The sequence below is a fragment of the Perca flavescens genome, chromosome 9 (genome assembly GCF_004354835.1).
Source record: "Perca flavescens isolate YP-PL-M2 chromosome 9, PFLA_1.0, whole genome shotgun sequence".
In the NCBI taxonomy this organism is placed as follows: Eukaryota; Metazoa; Chordata; class Actinopteri; order Perciformes; family Percidae; genus Perca; species Perca flavescens.
The window spans coordinates 26296008-26316314 of record NC_041339.1 but is presented as its reverse complement, the minus strand read 5'-3'; the positions used below and the strand labels follow the sequence as shown (position 1 = coordinate 26316314).

Below are 20307 nucleotides of genomic sequence, written 5' to 3'. Positions count from 1 at the left end.
AATCACAAATTGCTTTAGTACTATCGGTTCCGCGAACTGAAAACCAAAACCTGGCTTCACCCGGGGATACCCGATGCTAGCATGCAGCTAGCAGGCCGCACTCTGCTATGCTGGGACAGGACTGAGGACTCCGGTAAGAGCAGAGGAGGGCTCTGTATGTACGTGCATGAGAACTGGTGTAATAACAGGACAATTATAGATAAACTGTTCCCTGACCTTGAGTACATGTCTGTAAGATGCCGGCCTTTTTTTCTACCAAGAGAGCTAACAGTAGTGAACGTCACGCCTGTGACGATCACTACTGTTAGCCCGACGCCATTGTAAACAGGGCACTCTCTCTCCTGCTGAACACCATAAACGTACAGCAGCGGGCCCACCCTGACAGTGTTCACATAATCGCAGGAGACTTTAATAAGGCCAACTTGAAGACTGTACTCCCGACATTTTATCAACATGTCAAGTAAACTTGCTTGCGTTCTATGTTATGTTGTCAGTTTTTACGAAGTATTTGATTCATCCATTGTTGATAATAAGACCAGTCCTACAGGGGGGAGGGTCAGGCCGTGAGTGCAGAGACGGCTCTGCGTGAGTGGTATTTACGACAGTAACGTTAAATACAAGTACTCCACAGCGACTCTAGGGGTAGCTGTTTGACAAAAAACGGAAACTGCATAGTATGCCTTTAAGGTCTTTCTAGAGCTGCAGTGAGACACTCACAAAATTCTAACAATGTCCTGAGCTTATAAACTGGTGCTGCATGTTACGCATACAGAAAAACATCAACTAAGGATCCAACCTAATGGCTCCATGTCTGAAATTATTTCATAAAAGAACAAAAGTATCCCCATTTTATTTTTTTTCTTAATTGCCACTACCTCTCTAAATATTCACCCCCCCATGTCCACATTCTCCTCTCCACACTATGCCAAGTGAAAGGATTTGTTTCTCAGAGGAGAAAATTAGCCCTTATCAGGTAAAGCAGCATGGATCATTAACTTATACAAGCCAGAGAGGAAAAGCGAGCTTGGCTATGTGTTATATCTACAAAGTCTCAGAGCCTGTGAACTGCTCAAACGCCTCAACATGGATTCCACAAACACTCTAGTCCCATGACAAAAGTTTACCAAACAGACGTTTAAGCCATTTAATCCTTAACCTTTATGTGACATCTGCCCCAAGTGAGTGGGTTCAATCACGATGCAGGGACATACATCTGTTCACACAATCACATCATAAAGAATTTTGGAAACAAAACCCTGTCCCCACAAGGTAAAACATAAAATTTTAGGGCTAGGACTTGGCTTAGGGTTAGCATTGAGGATAGGCATGTAGTGGTTATGTTAAAGCTTAGGGTTAGTCTCCAGGAAATGAATGTATGTCAATGCAACGTCCTCCTAACACAGTTTGCTTTTGTGTGTGTGTGTGTGTGTGTGTGTGTGTGTGTGTGTGTGTGTGTGTGTGTGTGTGTGTGTGTGTGTGTGTGTGTGCGCGCGTTTGTGCTTGCGAGTGTGTGTGTACCTCCAGCGCAGAGAGCTGAGCAGCGTGACCAGGAGTTGTAGTGCCAGGCAAAGCCAGTCAGAGGTTCCCTGTTCAGTGGGGGGTTGAAGCGATAGTGGATCCCTGGGTTCTCCTCCCGCACAAGCACCTAATCCAAACATTTAACACTAAATGATGATGAAACTTTTGTTGACATGTTTTTTAAAGATCTATTTTGGGATTTCTTTCCAATTCTGAGTAAAAAGCAACACGCACACCACTTGCTTTGTCTCCTTTGTGGTGCAGGGAATTAATTCCCCCGAAGATCCATTTCCAAATGTGCATTTGTGTCTTGAGAAAGGACCCTGACCGAAACGTTGACCGACCAAATAAAGCAATACAGAGGTGACAAGTGTGTGCGTGATTTTTCTTTCCTTTTTCTTTGGAAATATTTCTTTCCAATCTTACCATGACCGTCAGGGTTATGTTTGTTGGCCCCAGAGCTTCAAGAGTTTCTGGTCCATCAGTGGGCCGCCTGTAGTGGAAGGTGGTACCGGCAACATCGAACCTGCGTGGTGTGTCAATGGTCAGCTTCCCATTGATAAAGTACTGGTCCCCTTTACTCTTCAGCACTGGGACACAGAGGAGAAGGAGAGGGAGGTAGAAGGAAAACAGTAAAGTAGAAGGAAGAAATAAATGCACTAATGTTACAAATGCATCTAAATCTTCACCATAAGAAGATTCCTGAATAATGTTGTATTACAGAGTTAGATCAAAATAAGCTTTGTCTCAGAGATCATCACTGTGAAGTTTTTAGGCTACTGGAGCTAGCACAAACACTGGAAGCAGGAACAGTTATCCTGCATCTAAAGTAAAAATGCACCGTCAAACAGCTCCAAAACTGTCTTAGTTACTTGTTGCATCTTGTTAGCTAGCAAGCTAGTCGCAAATACATCCAAGTGTCAACTCTGTGTGTTGTTTAAAGTTATGAAAATTGGCAAAGACAGCGACTTTACTGTAAGGACAGAAGACCATGCAGCTTTTGTTAGTTAAGTATAATTTGCTTTTCCTACAAATGTTGAATACAAGCATATAATTATATAACTTTGGAGCTGGTTGAATGCACTTTTGACAATCTAAGCTAACTGCTTCCCCATGCATCTACTGTTGAAGCTAAGCAGCATTCATGCAATGTTAGCAGATTTATAAGAACAGGAAAACGTTCACGCATTGTTCCAACATATTTCCTCCCACTGCGAGCCTTGAAGTCACATCATATAAATTGGCCAAATTAGCTTGTTTTGTTATCGATATTTGCAGTTTAGTGCTAATTTTCTTGCAACTTGTAGACACCAACATCTTTCTTTTCATCAAGTTGAAGATATCATAGAAAATCCCAATATTTCTGATTTCAGCTATGAGCTGAATTATTATGAGCTAATTATTTGATGAGCTACATCTGTTTTTAAGGACAGGCATTTTTAGCGGGTAGCCTATAGCACAGGTTTCTTTAATTACAATAATAATTAGATAGATAGCTATGCCAAGCAAATGCAAAGCAATCCATCTGGCAGAATCAGGTTACTGTTGGATAGAGAGATATTAAACTGATGTGGTCTTCTCATCAAACTCTTGGTAAGATAACTCATTACTTATCATTTTGTTTATTTGGATCTATATATTTGCACTCTTTCCCACTTTGTATTGCAACTGCTGCACAAAAACTTCCCTTGGGATAAATAAAGTGTTATCTTATCTTTCATATTTTATTATATATATTATATAACTATTTACTTTGACAGGCAGTTACACTCAACATTAGCTTGAATATAATCTTACCCAGGTAGTTGAGGGAGATGTTGAGCTCTTGTATGTGGATGAACACTGATCCTTTAGGAATTCTGACCACTTCTTCATAACCTGAGACACACAAAGTCAAAAAAAGTAGTAAGTAGTGTTTAGCTCTGTGTTTAGCTCTGTGGGATGTCGATGGACTAAGCAGAGGCTTCAGATTCCAGCTGCATTCCTGGGCAGCCGGCCTCAGCTACTCAGCTCTTTGCTAGAGAGCGTGAACTGCGCCAAGGGCCAGCTTCTCCTCTCTTCTTCTTTTTCTCTCTATTCCTGCCATCTGTTTTGGTCTCTTGTCGGCTTTCGTTTTACACTCATCTCACCTCCGCTCTCCTCAGCTCAGCCACTACAGCCCTGGAAATAACTCCAGCCTCACTAGAGGAAGAAGAAATAGAAAAAAATTAAGGAAATAAATAAATCCTTCCAGTGCTTTGACCACAAGAGGAAAGGAGAGGTTTGGCTCGTGACCTCCATGTGGAGTTCTGTGAGGTGGGACTGACCCTGGTCTTCTAGATGGAAGCGTTGAAGATTAGAGGGACAAAGTTTGAGGTTTTTGGCAAATGTGCAAGAAAAGTGTGTACCTCTGTTAACATTCAAGAACCTGTGTAAACCTTCAGTAACCCCTCACCGCCTACCAGAGCCACAGGCTGGGCAGATAGAAATAGACTTTAAGGGACATTATTGCATTTAAACTGAGAGCACAGAGCAATGATTAAATAACACAGCATCTTTAAAAAACCTCAACTTTCACTTTTCTGGGATGTCATTTATGTCATTTCAATGGTTTGGCCTAATCCCAGACCATATTTAAATTACTTGAACAGAATGGAGAAGCGCTGACTAAAGGTTTTAGAACTTCAAAGAATCGTAAGCTTGTTATAGACATGAGTAAGTGATTCTGCCAGTCATGAATCTTTCTGTGTCCAGAATAAGCCTCCAATCCCGGCCTTTGAGTTTGTTTAGAGATGAGACATGTGGTACTGTAGTTGTGACTAAGTCAACTGAGTTTAGACATTTAACTTGCGTTAACTCAGTTTACTTAGGTTTTAATTGGCAAAAATTGGGAAATCTACATTATATGGCAAATAAGTACTTTCTAATACCTTGAACACTGACTTGAGAGCCAGGCCTTATCGCAAAACATCACTATCTTGAAGCCGAATTGGAACAAATCCCTGCAGCAAGTTCCAAAGTCTTGTAGAAAACCTTCCCAGAAGCTGTTATAGCAGTATATAAATACTATATAAGTGGTCTTGGAATTAGGTATTTAACATATGGGTGTGATATTCAGTGTCCACACACTTTTTAACAAGAAGCTTGCATTACAAACTGCTGGCGTGGAGTTACAAAGACATGAGCCTTTACCACGCGCTCAATGGTGGTTTAAGCCCCCAACGTCGACTTCAAGGCAGCGCTGTGACCGTCGACTTCAAGGCACCTAACCCTAACCCTAACCATTGCCTAATCCTAGTGCCAAAACACCAAACACCTTAGCACACTAGTTGTATTTAATAGGAGCCAGCATTTATTTTTTAGTATGACCCATACTAGGAAATAAACATCAAGAAAATCTAAACCTCTGCTTCATCACTTTTGACAATTCTTTTAATTGGTCTCTTGCAATTCCCCCAACCTTTATGGGAGTGCAATACTAAATCCCTGGAGCACCACTTTAAAAATAGCACTGACCGTGGCTACCATCCCCAGATCACAAAACACACTACTAAACAACCTACACTTCAACTTCAGTTTTACTAACGGATTCCTTTAGGCCAACAATAATGTCAGATATTTTGAGGGTAGTTGAGACCTCAGCTGGGGTTGACAGGCTGGCCTGGTCACTGTGGTGAAGAGCACAGCTGCCTGCTCAGGGTGCGTCCCCTCTGAGGAATCCTGGAAGGGGGTGAGTGGTGTTGACAGTTGGGTGAGAAACTCTGAAGTTGGTGTTGCAAGGAGAAATGTAACCCAGAATAGATCCAAAAGCAGCTGGACCTCAAGCCACACTGGTCGGACCTCACCTAAATCTGTCTGCCACGTGTCCCTGGGTGGCTGGTGGATAAATATATGTACATATATATATACAGCATATGGTATGTATATGTGTTAATGTATTTGTGCCTCCTCAGTGCTAAGAGTTTTCAGGGAGTTTTTCCTCTTCTTCTTAAAGATATGTGGAGCTTTTATTTATAGGCCCAAACGTGTGGCAGGCATTTTTCTGTTAAACTTGGTAGCTTCCTTTCCTCGTCTATAAAACGTACTTGCCGTGAACCTTAAGGGTCGATTCTGGGCTCTATTCTTTTCTCTATGTATATGCTTCCCCTTCATGTCATGTAATCAGTAGACATAATATATTGTTTCATTTGTATGCTGATGATACACAATTATATCTGATGATGAAGTTACAAGGCCTTCCAATAAGACTATGCAGGAATTAATTGATTGTAATATAACATACAAATAAAAACTGTGTCCCCTGTGGTCATGAAGAAACTGATTAATGTAGACAAAATTATGGGTAAGACTAGAAACTGTTACTATCTGTAATGCCAATTTTAAATCTGGGCTACATTTACTATAAACTGTTGAATATACACATCATTTATCCAAGTCCAGCAGGTGCTAAAATAAATGATTCTCCTGCAGCTTAAGGGAGTTTTGTTGGCTTTCTTGAATAAATATGTAGGCTGCTGTGGACAGAGTTTGCATGTGAACAGACAATTATGTGATACATTTTGAATGTCTGAAGTATCCCAACTCACATTGCAAGTCAACTTTCCAAGAGGCATTTACAGTCCAGAGTATCAGAATCCAAATGTTGCATGTGCACATTTTTGGGACAACAGTGAAATTATGTTACATAACTTCTTATGGTGCCTCACGTTAACCTTATCTCATTGTCAGGAGAGCAGACATTGTTCAAAATCCACTTTAAACATGAAAACAAAAAACTCATGCATGAGATGCTTGAGTGTTTTAGTTCTGTACCTCCTTCGGGCAGCGAGTCATTGAAGAGTCCCTCCACAGACATACACCTGCTCCCGTCACCCCCACAAATCCGGCAGCGGTCCTCGCGAACGTCTGAGCCAAGGACTCGATCACAGCCTACGTGCTGCGAGAAGAGAGAAACCAGTGAGCTGCAGGGTCGCACAGGGTCAAGGGGCACAATCAGTAAGTCGAGAGGTGTCAAAGGCCGGGCTGAGGGATTACCTCTAATGTCTTCCCGACCACTTTTCCAAAACACAGAAATATCAGATGCTCAGTCCAGATGTGTTTTCTGATCCTGTGCAGACATAATGCTCTTAGGTTGCTAAACTCATAGCTGTCGACATAAATAAGTTTCATGATGAGTGAAGCAGGTGGTTTTACTCAACCTCTTTAACAGTTAACCACACCTAAACAAAAGTGTAGACAATGAATGGCAACTGCTCTCACACTCATATATCCATTTGGCAGATGCTTATTGTAGAGAGGGATAATGAGGCTTACGTTTATTATTACTTTTACACTGATTAGATCACAGTTCAAAACTAAATCCAGAGTTGAAACTATGATTCACCCCATGGTTATCTGGTGGCTTTATACTGTGGGTAGTGGTGAGTTATTAAAGGTTTAAATGATTTATTAGCAGGAGGCCTCTTGTGTCTACATGAAGGCAGTGTTTCCCAGAGCTCATTGGGAAAGAACAATACAGCATATATATAAAACGGTTTGTGGGGATGAGATATCAGGAGAAGTGAGACGGCACATTGCAGCTTTAAATGTGAACTTTCACACCACAATTAATTATCAATTAATGAACGAAAAGTGGATGGCAGGGGCGTTTCTAGGACTTGAGTAGATTCAGGGCTTAGCCCGGACCCATTTAAATAAACTGAATGCAATGCATAACAGCAATTGGCTTGCCCAGCCTGTTAATAACCAGTGTATGTTTATTTTAGCTGCCCAGTTTGTAGAAGTTATTTAGCTGGCACCAACATTTGGCCTAATCATAACTGGCCTGGCAACCCAAAGGCCAAGGTTTTGTTTCCAGATTTGTTTGATGAGTTATGCTGTGGGGGGTTATTAAACACTTCATTTCCTGCATTCTGGTGAATTTGTATGCACCTATTTATACCTTTGTCTGAATCAATTTATGCTGGAAATATCTTCATGTAAAGGGAAACATAGATTTTCTAATTATATCTGAGTCAGCACACATGTAGCCTATAGTCATCATTTACTCTTCCCTCCTCTTTTGCATCTTTTGTTGAGGAAGTAATCTCCTTAAATGTGCATTTGACAATTATTCACCTCAATGATACAGTAATTAATTTTAATGAATTAAAAAAAACCTGGACTGTAATATTTCAGATGTGTTTGAGCAAGATTTCTGCTCATGTCCAAAACTTTGTGCACATTCAAAATATATCTGTGTTCTCTGGGATTTGGAGGAGTTGTGATATTTACAGTAAAATACAGTTATAATAGGCTATAACAAGAATAAAGTCACTATATTTCAGAAAATAATCTACCTGCACCATAGTCTGCTGTGCCTTACGTGATTGCTCTGCTGATACGGTAGATCTCAGACCTTCTGACAGACACAGAGCTCCGTTTGAGACTCTGGTCTCTGAATAAGCGAAAGTTTAGGGAAGTGGCTGTATGCTGCTCTACGTCGAAGGTTGAAAAAAAAGAAATACACAGAGCTCAAGCGTGACACATCTGCTGCAGCATGTCCACAGCAGAGCACGTCCATTATAAACCTAAAGCTGCACAGACCACGGAAGGCGCGCTGCTGATCTCTATTTTTACAGCGAGAGTGGACACTAAGCGACGCACAGGTCTGCTTCAGAGCACAGTGTGTTTGCGTCTGAACCATACCTACTGTATATTCAACAGCGAGGAAGAAACGGAGTAGCCCATAGGCTACCGACAGCAAAGAAACTTATTCTATAGGCTAGATTATTTTTAAGACCTATGTCTATTTTAACAGGCTGTAGGTCTATGCAGTATGTGCAAAGCCAAAGCACAATGAAATAAGGCAACTTATGATTTCAGGGGTTTACATAGGCTTTTGTTCGGTTTCATATTTGTCAGTCAACTTTTCAAAATACATTCGGGGCTACACTCAAAACCTTCGGGGCTGAAGCCCCGGCAAAATCGTTGACGTATGTTGTGTTTTTTTTTTTTTAAGATAATTTTTTTCATGCAGGAAATTTGTCACAGGTCGGATTTGAATCCTGGACCTCTGGGTCAAGGCATAAACCTCTCAGTATATGTGCGCCTGCTCTAGCACTGATCCAACCTGGCCAAAGATGTTGTGGTTTTTGGTCATTAAACTTGAACTTGAACTTGACTATCAGTGAACTTTAAATCACTAGACCCCAACTAAACTTTTTTTGGGATTATTTTTGGGCATTTCTGCCTTTAATGGATAGGACATCTGAGATATGAAAGGGGAAAGAGACATGCAGGAAACCGTCATAGGTCAAACTCGACCTGGACCTTCTGCGTTGAGAAATGAACCTCTACATATGTGCACCCGCTCTACCAACTGAGCTAATCCGGCCACTGCAAATAAACTTTCAACATTTAAGTGTGGTTTGGCTTGGCATTTACCTCAGCATTAACGTCTATATCAGCACCATCATCTTTCTCTCCCCTCTGCCTTCACCGGTTGCAGTGCCGCTTATACTTAATTTGGTTTCCCATTAGATATACAGTATGATAAAGATGATAATATCATAATTTTCTGACTACATGTTTGAGTAATAGTAACAAGCAAGTTTTTCTCAGGTGGAGTTGGCCAAAGTAAATATTTTGTAATAAAGAACACTAAGTTATCATTTATTTTCTGAGCAATGTGATCCCATAGAAAACCCACCTCTGAACTGCCCTCATAAGTTCTTATGAGGGCATGAGGGAAGTACTCACAGAGTGCATCAGGAGGTTTATTAACAGGTACAGCTGGATGTACCTGAAAACAAAGCCATTTTCCTAGTAAATGTGGCCCTTTATATTTCTGGCTCGGACAGACGTGCCTTTCGTCTGTAGCAGCATGTTGTGTTCAACTGGACCATCTGTTCCCTGGTCCTTTTTCTACCTCCAACACTTCTCCCTCTCCACTTGTGTTTCTCTCCTCTGCTCATTGTCAGACCCCAATCTTGACCAGCAAAAAAAAAAACAGTGACCCAGTGACGCTGCAAACAAGAGAAAGAGATTTCTCCACAGTGTGCTTTAAGTTTTACATGAAACATACGAGAGGTGAGATGATTGAGCAGAAGGAGTGGGAGGAAGAAGATCTGACTGGATTGCAGACAGAAAAAGTCGCAAGAAAAAGGTGTAGAGAGTCAGAGAGGGAAAAAGAAAAAGAGAGAGACAATAAGACCGCAGTGAACGAAAGCCTGGCTGCAGTGCAGACCGACTAACAGCTGAGCTGGAGGGTCACAGAGTTCCTCCGGAGCAGGAAAGAGCAGGGGGGAAAACAGAGGAGAGGTGGAGGAGGACAGAACAGAGAGGAGATGTTGATAAATAAAATCCCCTTCTGGATAAGTTCAGCCTCTCTCAGCTCCTCTGTCTACATAACCTCGGAGACACTAAAACAAAGCGAGATAATGGGTGGGCAGGGGGTAAGAGGCAGAAGAGGGGGGAACAGAAAAATAAGATATTTTGGCACTCAGCAGGGAACCACAAAACAACAAGCTGGAGGTTTTTCGTTCTTCTTCCTCACATCTTTTTCCTCCCCATCCAAAGCTTCTAATTACTTTTTTGGAGAAAAGCTACATCCAAAATAAACAAGTGGAACTGACAACAGATTGAGAATCAACAGCATCCACGTACCATTAGCCTTGTTTTTGGTCTAAATCCTTTAACAAATGGGCCATGTGGGTGTCAAAATGGGTTTCAGGAGCTTGTTGGAGCCTGCTCCTCTTCAAAATGAACAGCAGTTAGATGTTTTGTTTTCATTAACAGCCGAGATTAAGAGAGAGCATCAGTAATGGGAATCTAAAATCGCTGCCAAAGTTAAGACAGATTCTCAGTTAAGCAGCTGATAGTGATGATCGTCAGCAGTCAGTGTGTATACTAGACAGTGGCTGCTGTCCAGAGTCTAGAGAGTGAGTAGATAACAATATTATCTCACTCTTGTGCTGATCCTGTATTCTGTGGCTTCAGCTTAAACTGTCTGCTCACATGCAGACGTTTGCATGGATGCTTACAAACACACGCACGCGCACACGCACACGCACACAGACACACACACACACACACACACACACACACACACACACAGAAATGTCTTATCTCACCTTACACTCTCCATTTACACACACATCCAGAGAGTCATCTCGGCAAGGTGTGCCATCTACCACGGCTGGAGAACGCTCTGTGTAGAAGTTGTATCCTTCTGCCAGGCAGTTGAGAGAACAGGGCTTCACCCCACCTACACACACACACACACACACACACACACACACACACACACAACATGCAGGGAGCATGGCAAACATTATCAACATACCAGATCTATCAACAGTATAGCAAACAAACATGGACAAAAACACATTCAAGCTCAAATGTAACTGCAGAACACATGTACTGTATGCACAAATCTTTACACTATATACACAAACGCACACGGTCACATATGAAAAGTTTTCAATAGAAAGATGCATTTTAAAAGATTTTTCACAAGACAGATGTCACGCACAAAAACCTTTTTATTTTTTTAGTTTGATATTATTCGTTTTACTGATCTTTGAGGCAAACAGCAATGGCAGTTATCTGACATTAATAAAACATAATAAAGATGTGATATGATAAAAAATGTCCAAAACAGCTACTAAATGGACCTGGAGGTGAGACTGTTAATGTTTTCCAAGGTCAAGATTGAACTTTTAAGTCAACCTAGAGAAGAATTCCTTCAAGAAAAGTCCAGAACAGCTATTAAACTGAGCTAGAGGTGAGATGGTTTTGTCAACAATAAAACATCACTATATTGGTTTTGTTTCCCCGATGCCCTTTTGAAAAGACACTTTTGAAAAATCTCTCCAAGAACTGAAATTGTATCAGCCTGCTAGCTTGTGGCCAGTATTCTGCAGTCTGAGCTAATGCAAACTGTGCAGAATTTGAATGTGGGCTAATGATAGCAGTCAAACCTCCTGCAGGGCAACTGCCCAAAAACTGAATTCCTGTACCAAGCTGCAGGTTCACTCACAGCTCTGCAAGTGATGTTGGGGGGGTTGTTTTTAGGTTGTTTTTCAGGATATATTTCAACACAATTTGTAATCTATTCAATGCAACATGTGGTAAATAGTGTCATTTGAACATGTATGACTGGATGCAAGTCTTTTGCACATGTTCTGCTGAATGCATCGTGTCCTTATGAAGGGTGCAGAGAGAAAAGGCAGGATGAGAGAGAGAAGAGTCTGCAGGGGGAGTAGGAAATGTTTTTCAGTGCTGACAACCAGAGAACAAGCAGCTGAATATGATTAGGTCCTTGCTTCCCTTAAATACATACACAAAGACAAAACTACCAAAAACTCCTCAATGAATGTTTTCAAATACTGTATACATATTCACAGACAGAGCACTGAGATACATACAGTATATCAAGACACTGATACCACCAAGGTTAGTGGCTTGATTCCCACTACACCACCCTTACAAAATATGTACTGCATATATGCACATGATACTCAATTTAAACTGACAAAAATTAGATTTAATAAATTCCAGAAAGACATATCAATATACAATTCACAAAAATATGCTTTTTATTATTCCATAAAATGTTACAGAATAGTAAAAAAACACATTCAAATTTCCCTTAGCCCTAAGTGACTTTTTTTGCCCAACCAACACACACACACACACACACACACACACACACACACACACACACACACACACACACACACTTGCTAGAGGTCTTCTCCAGCCAAGTGGTATATATCCTTCGTTCATCTGTGCAGCTCGCCAACAGCTCCACTATTTGAGTGGCTGTTGACATCAGTTTGGGCTGTGTTTGTTTGTGCTGGCAGCGCTGAAGCAGGTACAGTATGTACTGGGAAGGAGAGAAAGAGAGAGAGAGACAGTGTATGTACTGGCATGGCCTGCAGACGACAAAGTGGTCAGACCACGGAAAACTACAATTCCCATGGTGCCTAGGTTTGGCAGGGCAGTAATGGCTTGCAGCAGGGTGTGTGTGTGTGTGTGTGTGTGTGTGTGTGTGTGTGTGTGTGTGTGTGTGAATCATAGCTTGCAGCCTGCCGGGTGTGTTGTATGGAGTCTGAAGGTTGAATGTGAAGGCTGTTGGAGTGAGAACAGCAATGTGGAGCAGCTTGTTTGTTTTAAAAAAAAAATGCAGCTTAAACGACAGACATTTTTTAATGAACTGTCCTTGGCTGCATGAGCTGGGAGAAAAAGGCTGTCTCTGTTCTAAGTGTCAGGAGAGAGAGAGAGAGAGAGAGAGAGAGAGAGAGAGAGAGAGAGAGAGAGAGAGAGAGAGAGAAAGATTGCATAATGGTGATCTAAATAAAGTGAAAGAAGGAGAGACCAGAGCAGAGAAGACAAAAAAAGAGCAAGAAGAAGAAAAAGAAACTGTCTTACCCGAGTTAGAGGGTAAAAGTTAAAGGAGGAAATCTGAAATGAGAATTTGAGGAGAGTGAGAGGGCTGCAGAGGACAGACTAGGGGCTGGGCGGTGTGATCTGACCTTAACACAGGGCAGAGTCTATGGCACCGTTCCTATTTTAACAGCTGCAAGGGATTTCCATTGTAAAATCAGCTGACTTGATGAAAGGAGCACTTGTTGCCTGAAGTTGGAATTGGCTGGCTGGCCATCTCTGTAAGCCATTATGTTATTGGAGGGCTAGATTAAAGGCAGTTATGTCGTTGAAACTATTTATCTTTCACGTCCAGCGTAGTTCTCATCAGAAGCGAGGAATTCTCGCAAGGCATTGTGGGAATGCATGGCTCTCTGCAGCCAGCATCTGTTGGCCAGATAGGAGGGAGTCAGCAGCTTCGATTCACTTTCTCCTCTGTCTCTCTCTCTCTCTCTCTCTCCCCGCACGCAAATAGTAATTATAATCATCAACAGTGAAACTACACATCAGGCAAAATTAGTTATCATTATATAATATATTTAGGTTGGGTTATCATTAGTTATGCATTTAAATGTAAATCTAGACCAACTTCTGAGGGAAATATCAACTGTTTTCACCAGCTAGTCGCTTACTTTGCTAGTCAGGTAGCATTGGGTTTAGCTTTTTGCTGAAAAGATGTCTGCTGCAAGAGAAGGTGTTGAACTAAAACTGTAAAGTTGCACGATGTAAAACCAAAAAAAATAAGCTGAAATACGCTAAAACACTCCATAGAGCTGAGGGGGATGTTAAGAGGCAATCTGCAGTAGAGAGCATCATGGTGCAAATAAACACACATACTGTAGATAGTTACACACACATCTCACACAGAGATTGGTTACTCACTTACCTCCTCTGTATGGCTTCCAGGTGTAAAACTTTCCCCGGAAAGGAACGCTGTTGAAATCAGAGCACTGAATCTCCCGGAAATCCCGAGAGCCTGCAGGGCAATCCTGTAACACACCCACACACACACACACACACACACACACACACACACACATATACAGTATATGTATACACACACACACACATATATATATATATATATATATATATATATATATATATATACACAAACACAGGCAAGCAAAGTCCCATGCAATGACCACACAGAAAACAAATACAATAAAATCATATTCATGATGTTGATTACTGTATGTTGATCAATCGATGATGATCAATGATGATGTTGATTACAATGAGGAGCAGCAATACTCACATCAATATTGCAGGACCTGAAGCGCTTTCTCTCCCCCAAACAATACTTTCCACCAATAGTTGGCCTACAACCAAACACAAAGAGAATCAGGCCAGTCAGTCACATCTGAGTACAATTTAATAAGATCTAACCTCAATCACATCCCCACACAACACTCGCTCCTGATCTCTGCTTTGTCTGCCTTCATCAGTGTGTTTTCAATTTTTCTGTCTGTCTCTTGAATTGCTTTACTGTCTATCACAGACCATGACACCTCTACACCTCTAAAAAACAGCTGAGAAGGAAGCCAGAGCAAAGCCACCGTCAAATGGCTGCCTCTGCTAAACTTTCAACAAATTTATATATTTAGAATGGAGCCAAAGCAAATGTGCAAACAATGCTTAGAAATGATGCAAAAGAAGGCTGTTGGCCTCATATTTAGGTCAGTTCATTCTCATTTTAATCAATTCAAGATGAAGGATCTGGTGACTGTGATTCAAAAGCGAGTCTGAATTATTTTATACAGGATAAAAACAGTGGCACTGCTGGAAATGAATCTCAACCCTGGTGCTTTCTGTGTTGAGTTTGCATGTTTTTCCTATTATGTGAGTTCTATCTGAGCGCCACAGTTTCCTCTGGCAGGTAAAACTGATTGGGATTATTCTTCTATGTGCAAGGTAGCATGAGACTGCAACTACACATTTTTTCTTAATTGTAAGTGAAGGCGTGTATAAGCCAACATTCCTTTTAATTATACATATGTAGAATGTGTTTAACATTGTTTTTCATAACAGCAGTGACAATAAACAGTATGTGTAATGTGGATCAGTAATTTCTCGGTATTTTAACCATTCAATATGGCCACTTTGGGCACAGATGATGATTCACTATATTGCATTAATGCTTCACTATAACTGTGTGAATAGTTTACAGAATAAAAATAGAATATCTTATTTCCATTGTGGCCTTTTCAAGACCACATGACACTGGGGGGTTTGCTGTTTTGATTGTAAATCAAAGCCCAGTGATATCCGCCTGTCCACCAATGAAAACATTTTTTTATGTCTATCTTAATACAACATTCACAAATGTTCCAAATGTACATTTAATGTAATCCATTCAACTGTAAGGCAACATCAAGTAAGTAAGTGATGGGGGACAAAAATCTACAGTCGACTTTTTGAGCAAAAATGTATTCTAAAGTTCAGCTGCAGCTAATTTGAGGCTTCAACAGAACAAGGAAGAACTGTGGATTATTATCCCCCTATGTCTTACATATAGTTGCTCTATAAAGGTATCTGCAACAAGAGAGATGCATTTCAGAGTGGTCACTGTTGAGACCCATACCTGGGGCTGTCACAGTGTCTGATAGACGAGGAGACTCCTCCTCCACAAGTCCTGCTGCACTCCTCCCAGGGTGACCACAGACCCCAGCCTCCATCCACGCCCTCCGGACGAGTCCCGTACACCACACACACCCTCTTATAGCACCACTGCAGCATAAACACACAGCGTTAGTACATGTGCTGCTTTTATATTCTTGTAAGAAGCAGGAGAACCAGTCCTAGATGAACAAAATCATCCTACCCACACCAGCCATTATAACCCCATAATGCTTTAACTTTAAAAAATAATAAAGTAAGTAAAAGGTTAATTTCAGTATTTACCCCTTTCTCTATGGTGTTGGTCTGACAGATGGTTCCCTCTGCAGCGGGAATGCTGCTGGTGATACAACGGTTGCTCTTGCTCATGCACCAAAGTTCACTGCAGACTTCCTGTGAGTGTGTGTGTGTGTGTGTGTGTGTGTGTGTGTGTGTGTGTGTGTGTGTGTGTGTGTGGAAGTATAATAAAAACATAGGCGAGAGAGAGAGACACACAACATGTCAGAGTGTTTCTATATAAGCTCATTATAAAGACACAACAGCAGACACACTCTTGTTCACCTTCCTCTCTGCTCCCTCTACAGCGATGCCTATAACACATGGGATTATGTTTTATTGTGTACATATGCTCTGACCACGTAGTATCGATAGTAATGAGTCTATAAACCTATATGCTGTTCCAGATGGCCCCATAAAAGTTGACCATGCAATAAAGTGGATGCTATTCAGTGAAGGTATTGCAAGATGTTTCTAGTTGTCAGAGAGGCCAACTTAAAGGAGCGAGCCAGAGGAACACGAATTGGAAGTGAGCAGTGAGGTGAATAACTTGAATTGACACTGACACAGCTAAAAGGGAAAGATTAGGTCAGACTGGTTCCATCATAAATAAGAAATTAAAAAGCTGTAGGTACTAAATTCAAAAGGGAACTGTGCTTATTTTTGCAATCTTTTTTTCAATGTCAAAGAGGCTTCATCAGGACTGCCTTATGGCACAACTGACAAAGCCTCATGGACGTGAAGTGATGAAATGTCTTGAAAACTGAAACAGCAACTCCTGTTGCCCTGGATTTAGGACGTTAAGATATTATTATCCTAGATGGCTTAAGGAGGTTTAAAAAATATTATAATTTCTACAGTATATGATCCATTTGGAGCTACCTGCATGATTCTTAAATACAAATACAAATACAATTCTGACGTTAGATTAAAGCTCCACTGACTTGAGAACAAGCATTAATGAGAAGAAGACGTAAGCTGAAAGGCAAATGAAGAGCGTAGACAGGGCACTTACCGCATATTTACATTGTCGAGATCTAACGCCGTACTGGAAGCGGCACTGTTCGTCTGCGTCGTAGGCCTGACCCGGCGCTGTGGTGGGGTACACAAACTCCTGCTTGGGAGGGATGTTGTTCAGGCAGGAGCCCATACCTGAGCTACAGCACACCAAACAGAAGAGAAAAAGGATTGGGATTAAAATATACAATAACTGGCGATGTTTTCATAATTTTGTCTGTACTGAGAATATCCAAAGTAATATATGTGTTTATTGAAACCCTGAACAGGCTACAGATATATGAATTAGAAGTGGATTTTCCTTCTGTCAAGATCCATCTGTTACTTGAGTGTTTCTCTGACCATCAAAAATGTTACTCTGACATCCAAGTATATTTTTCTTGCTCAAACCTCTAATTACCAAATTATTTGTGGTGTTGCAGATATCTGATAGGCTGACTCACTCCAGGAAGCTGGTGATGTAATCCCGGCTACAGGCGGACCAGATGAATGGGTTAGTCTTCATGGTGATGTGGTCAGCCATCAGCTTGGCGGTCTCCTGGCTGCGGGGCCCGCAGGCGTTCCCCATCCCGTCATGGTTCATCCCAAACCTAAAGCCCATGATGATACAGTGACAACACTTTGAGGTTTTGTGGACCGGTAACAGTCGCCGCAGCAGGGATGGGGAGAGTGGAAAAAAAAAAAATCACTGTGGATAACCAAGTGAGATCTAAAGAACAAACATGTTGTAGAAGTTTGATTGTTGTGTTTGACAAAATGAATTAAACTAACATCAAACCACAGAAAGGATATATGACCTGAATCATAAACCCAGGGGAAATATTAATATTGACATTAAAGTGGCGAGCACCACAATGTGGTGAAAGAGACTATCAAAACTCTTTGACCATAAATATCATCAAATCTGTTCAATGGGGCTCAAATATACTAATAGTAATAATATAATAATAAAACTGTTTAAGTTATTAAGTTACACAGTGTCAGTGGTCCATTTGGTGTTTTTTTCATTCATGACAGACAGTGATAACACTCACAGTAGCTGTGTTTGAGCCTGAAATAGAAATGTTCTGAAAGCTTTTCATCCCTCCACTGTCCGAGTCATTTCTGTCCGAGTCATTTCTGTCTTGGTCAGTCTTTTCATGTGGGTACCCTCCGCCACAAACATGCCTGCATTTAATCTAATGCTGCACTGTGATGTCAAAACAATTTATATGACAATTAAAAACAAATGTTAAATGTGTTGTGGCCAAAGAAACATTTTGTATATATCTGTACACTAAGTCCAGTCATGTGGCTAGTAAGCCTTGTGGTCTGAGTATTCGAAAGCTACCTGTGTTAATCATTAGGAAGCAGGACCCCGAAGGATCCACCATCTGTCTTAATACTTCTCGGGGCAGTGTGCAGACGTAATGCAATGTGACACTCAATTACTCTGGGCAAGTAGGATACTCCCCAAAAACAAAACCTTCTCCATGATTTTCTCAGGAAAAAAAGAGGGATAAAATCAGTAACCTCTCTTGATTTACTGTATTCATAACAGAAATGAAGCACACAGGCAGATACAATTGCATGTTACTGAGTGATACAGTGATATATCAGCTATACCAGGCAAATGAGTAAAACACAGTTTCCAAGTCATGCAGGGGATCCAGATATAAAAAACAGAGGCATCTCCAGGTGCTGTACCAGCCCCACATGTAACTAATTCCACATATAAATAGTGTGACTGAAAGAAAATATACAACTATTACCACATTTGCAAAGGATGGAAATGACTCATGGTGTTAGAGATTACATAAACTCTCTCTAGAGATCTGGAGGTATAATCTGAGGAGGGAGGGATCATCTCAGACCAGAACACAAGGAATGACACATGAGACACCTCAGGGATTCCTTCAGGGACATTTTGTGTTTCAGCCTCAGCTAGAGAACAACAGCAGCCAGAGATCTGGTAGGTATTCAGTGTTTTCTGTTTGACAACACAGGGTTATGAACTTCTCCTCTACACTAATCATAGCCTAATGTGCATGATCCCTGCATTTATAATTGTGGAAACCTGTCCTGAAAGATTTATAACCAGCCATCCCTTTTGTATACTGTTTAACAAGACCCCTTTTAGTCATTCTGTATCAGTGGTTTGAGATGGATAAACTCATTCAGGTGGCAATGTATTCAATATTTGTCAAAATGGTTCACTCTGGACCAAAGTGGTGGACCAACCAACCACCTGACTAAACAACCGACCAACGGGCGGACATCCCCAAATTCACACCAATAGTGTGGCTAAGAAATTAAAAACGTCTAAGAATGAGGGTTGAGGAGGAACAATGCGGATTCCGTCCTGGTTGTGGAACAACGGACCAGATCTTTACTCTCGCAAGGATCCTGGAGGGAGACTGGGAGTATGCCCAACCGGTCTACATGTGTTTTGTGGATCTGGAAAAGGCGTATGACCGGGTCCCCCGGGAGACACTGTGGGAGGTGCTGCGGGAGTATGGGGTGAGGGGGTCTCTTCTCAGGGCCATCCAATCTCTGTACAACCAAAGCGAGAGCTGTGTCCGGGTTCTCGGCAGTAAGTCGGACTCGTTTCAGGTGAGGGTTGGCCTCCGCCAGGGCTGCGCTTTGTCACCAATCCTGTTTGTAACATTTATGGACAGGATATCGAGGCGTAGTCGGGGTGGGGAGGGGTTGCAGTTCGGTGGGCTGGGGATCTCATCGCTGCTCTTTGCAGATGATGTGGTCCTGATGGCATCATCGGCCTGTAACCTTCAGCACTCACTAAATTGGTTTGCAGCCGAGTGTGAAGGATTTGGGATGAGGATCAGCACCTCTAAATCTGAGGCCATGGTTCTCAGCAGGAAACCGATGGAGTGCCTACTCCAGGTAGGGAATGAGTCCTTACCCCAAGTGAAGGAGTTCAAGTACCTTGGGGTTTTGTTTGCGAGTGAGGGGACAATGGAGCGGGAGATTGGTCGGAGAATCGGCGCAGCGGGTGCGGTATTACATTCAATTTATCGCACCGTTGTGATGAAAAGAGAGCTGAGCCAGAAGGCAAAGCTCTCGATCTACCGGTCAGTTTTCGTTCCTACCCTCACCTATGGTCATGAAGGCTGGGTCATGACCGAAAGAACGAGATCCAGGGTACAAGCGGCCGAAATGGGTTTCCTCAGGAGGGTGGCTGGCATCTCCCTTAGAGATAGGGTGAGAAGCTCAGTCATCCGTGAGGAGCTCGGAGGAGAGCCGCTGCTCCTTCCCGGCGTCGAAAGGAGCCAGTTGAGGTGGTTCGGGCATCTGGTAAGGATGCCCCCTGGGCGCCTCCCTAGGGAGGTGTTCCAGGCACGTCCAGCTGGGAGGAGGCCTCGGGGAAGACCCAGGACTAGGTGGAGGGATTATATCTCCAACCTGGCCTGGGAATGCCTCGGGACCCCCCAGTCGGAGCTGGTTAATGTGGCTCGGGAAAGGGAAGTTTGGGGTCCCCTGCTGGAGCTG

At 42.0% G+C, this 20307-nt stretch overlaps 1 protein-coding gene across 4 annotated transcripts in view; it reads right to left on the bottom strand.

Annotated features, from left to right (window-relative positions):
• The window catches only part of adamts10 (ADAM metallopeptidase with thrombospondin type 1 motif, 10), a 64438-nt gene that overhangs the window by 7949 nt on the left and 36182 nt on the right, over positions 1 to 20307 (bottom strand). For all 4 annotated transcript variants that reach the window (XM_028587734.1, XM_028587735.1, XM_028587736.1 and 1 more), the window contains 11 exons: positions 17262 to 17408; positions 16817 to 16958; positions 15811 to 15918; positions 15491 to 15636; positions 14165 to 14228; positions 13793 to 13895; positions 10611 to 10744; positions 6310 to 6433; positions 3316 to 3396; positions 1945 to 2108; positions 1519 to 1645 (listed from right to left, as the gene is read on the bottom strand). In XM_028587734.1, the coding sequence (XP_028443535.1) occupies positions 1519 to 1645; positions 1945 to 2108; positions 3316 to 3396; positions 6310 to 6433; positions 10611 to 10744; positions 13793 to 13895; positions 14165 to 14228; positions 15491 to 15636; positions 15811 to 15918; positions 16817 to 16958; positions 17262 to 17408 (1340 nt within the window). The remainder of the gene's footprint in view (positions 1 to 1518; positions 1646 to 1944; positions 2109 to 3315; positions 3397 to 6309; positions 6434 to 10610; positions 10745 to 13792; positions 13896 to 14164; positions 14229 to 15490; positions 15637 to 15810; positions 15919 to 16816; positions 16959 to 17261; positions 17409 to 20307) is intronic.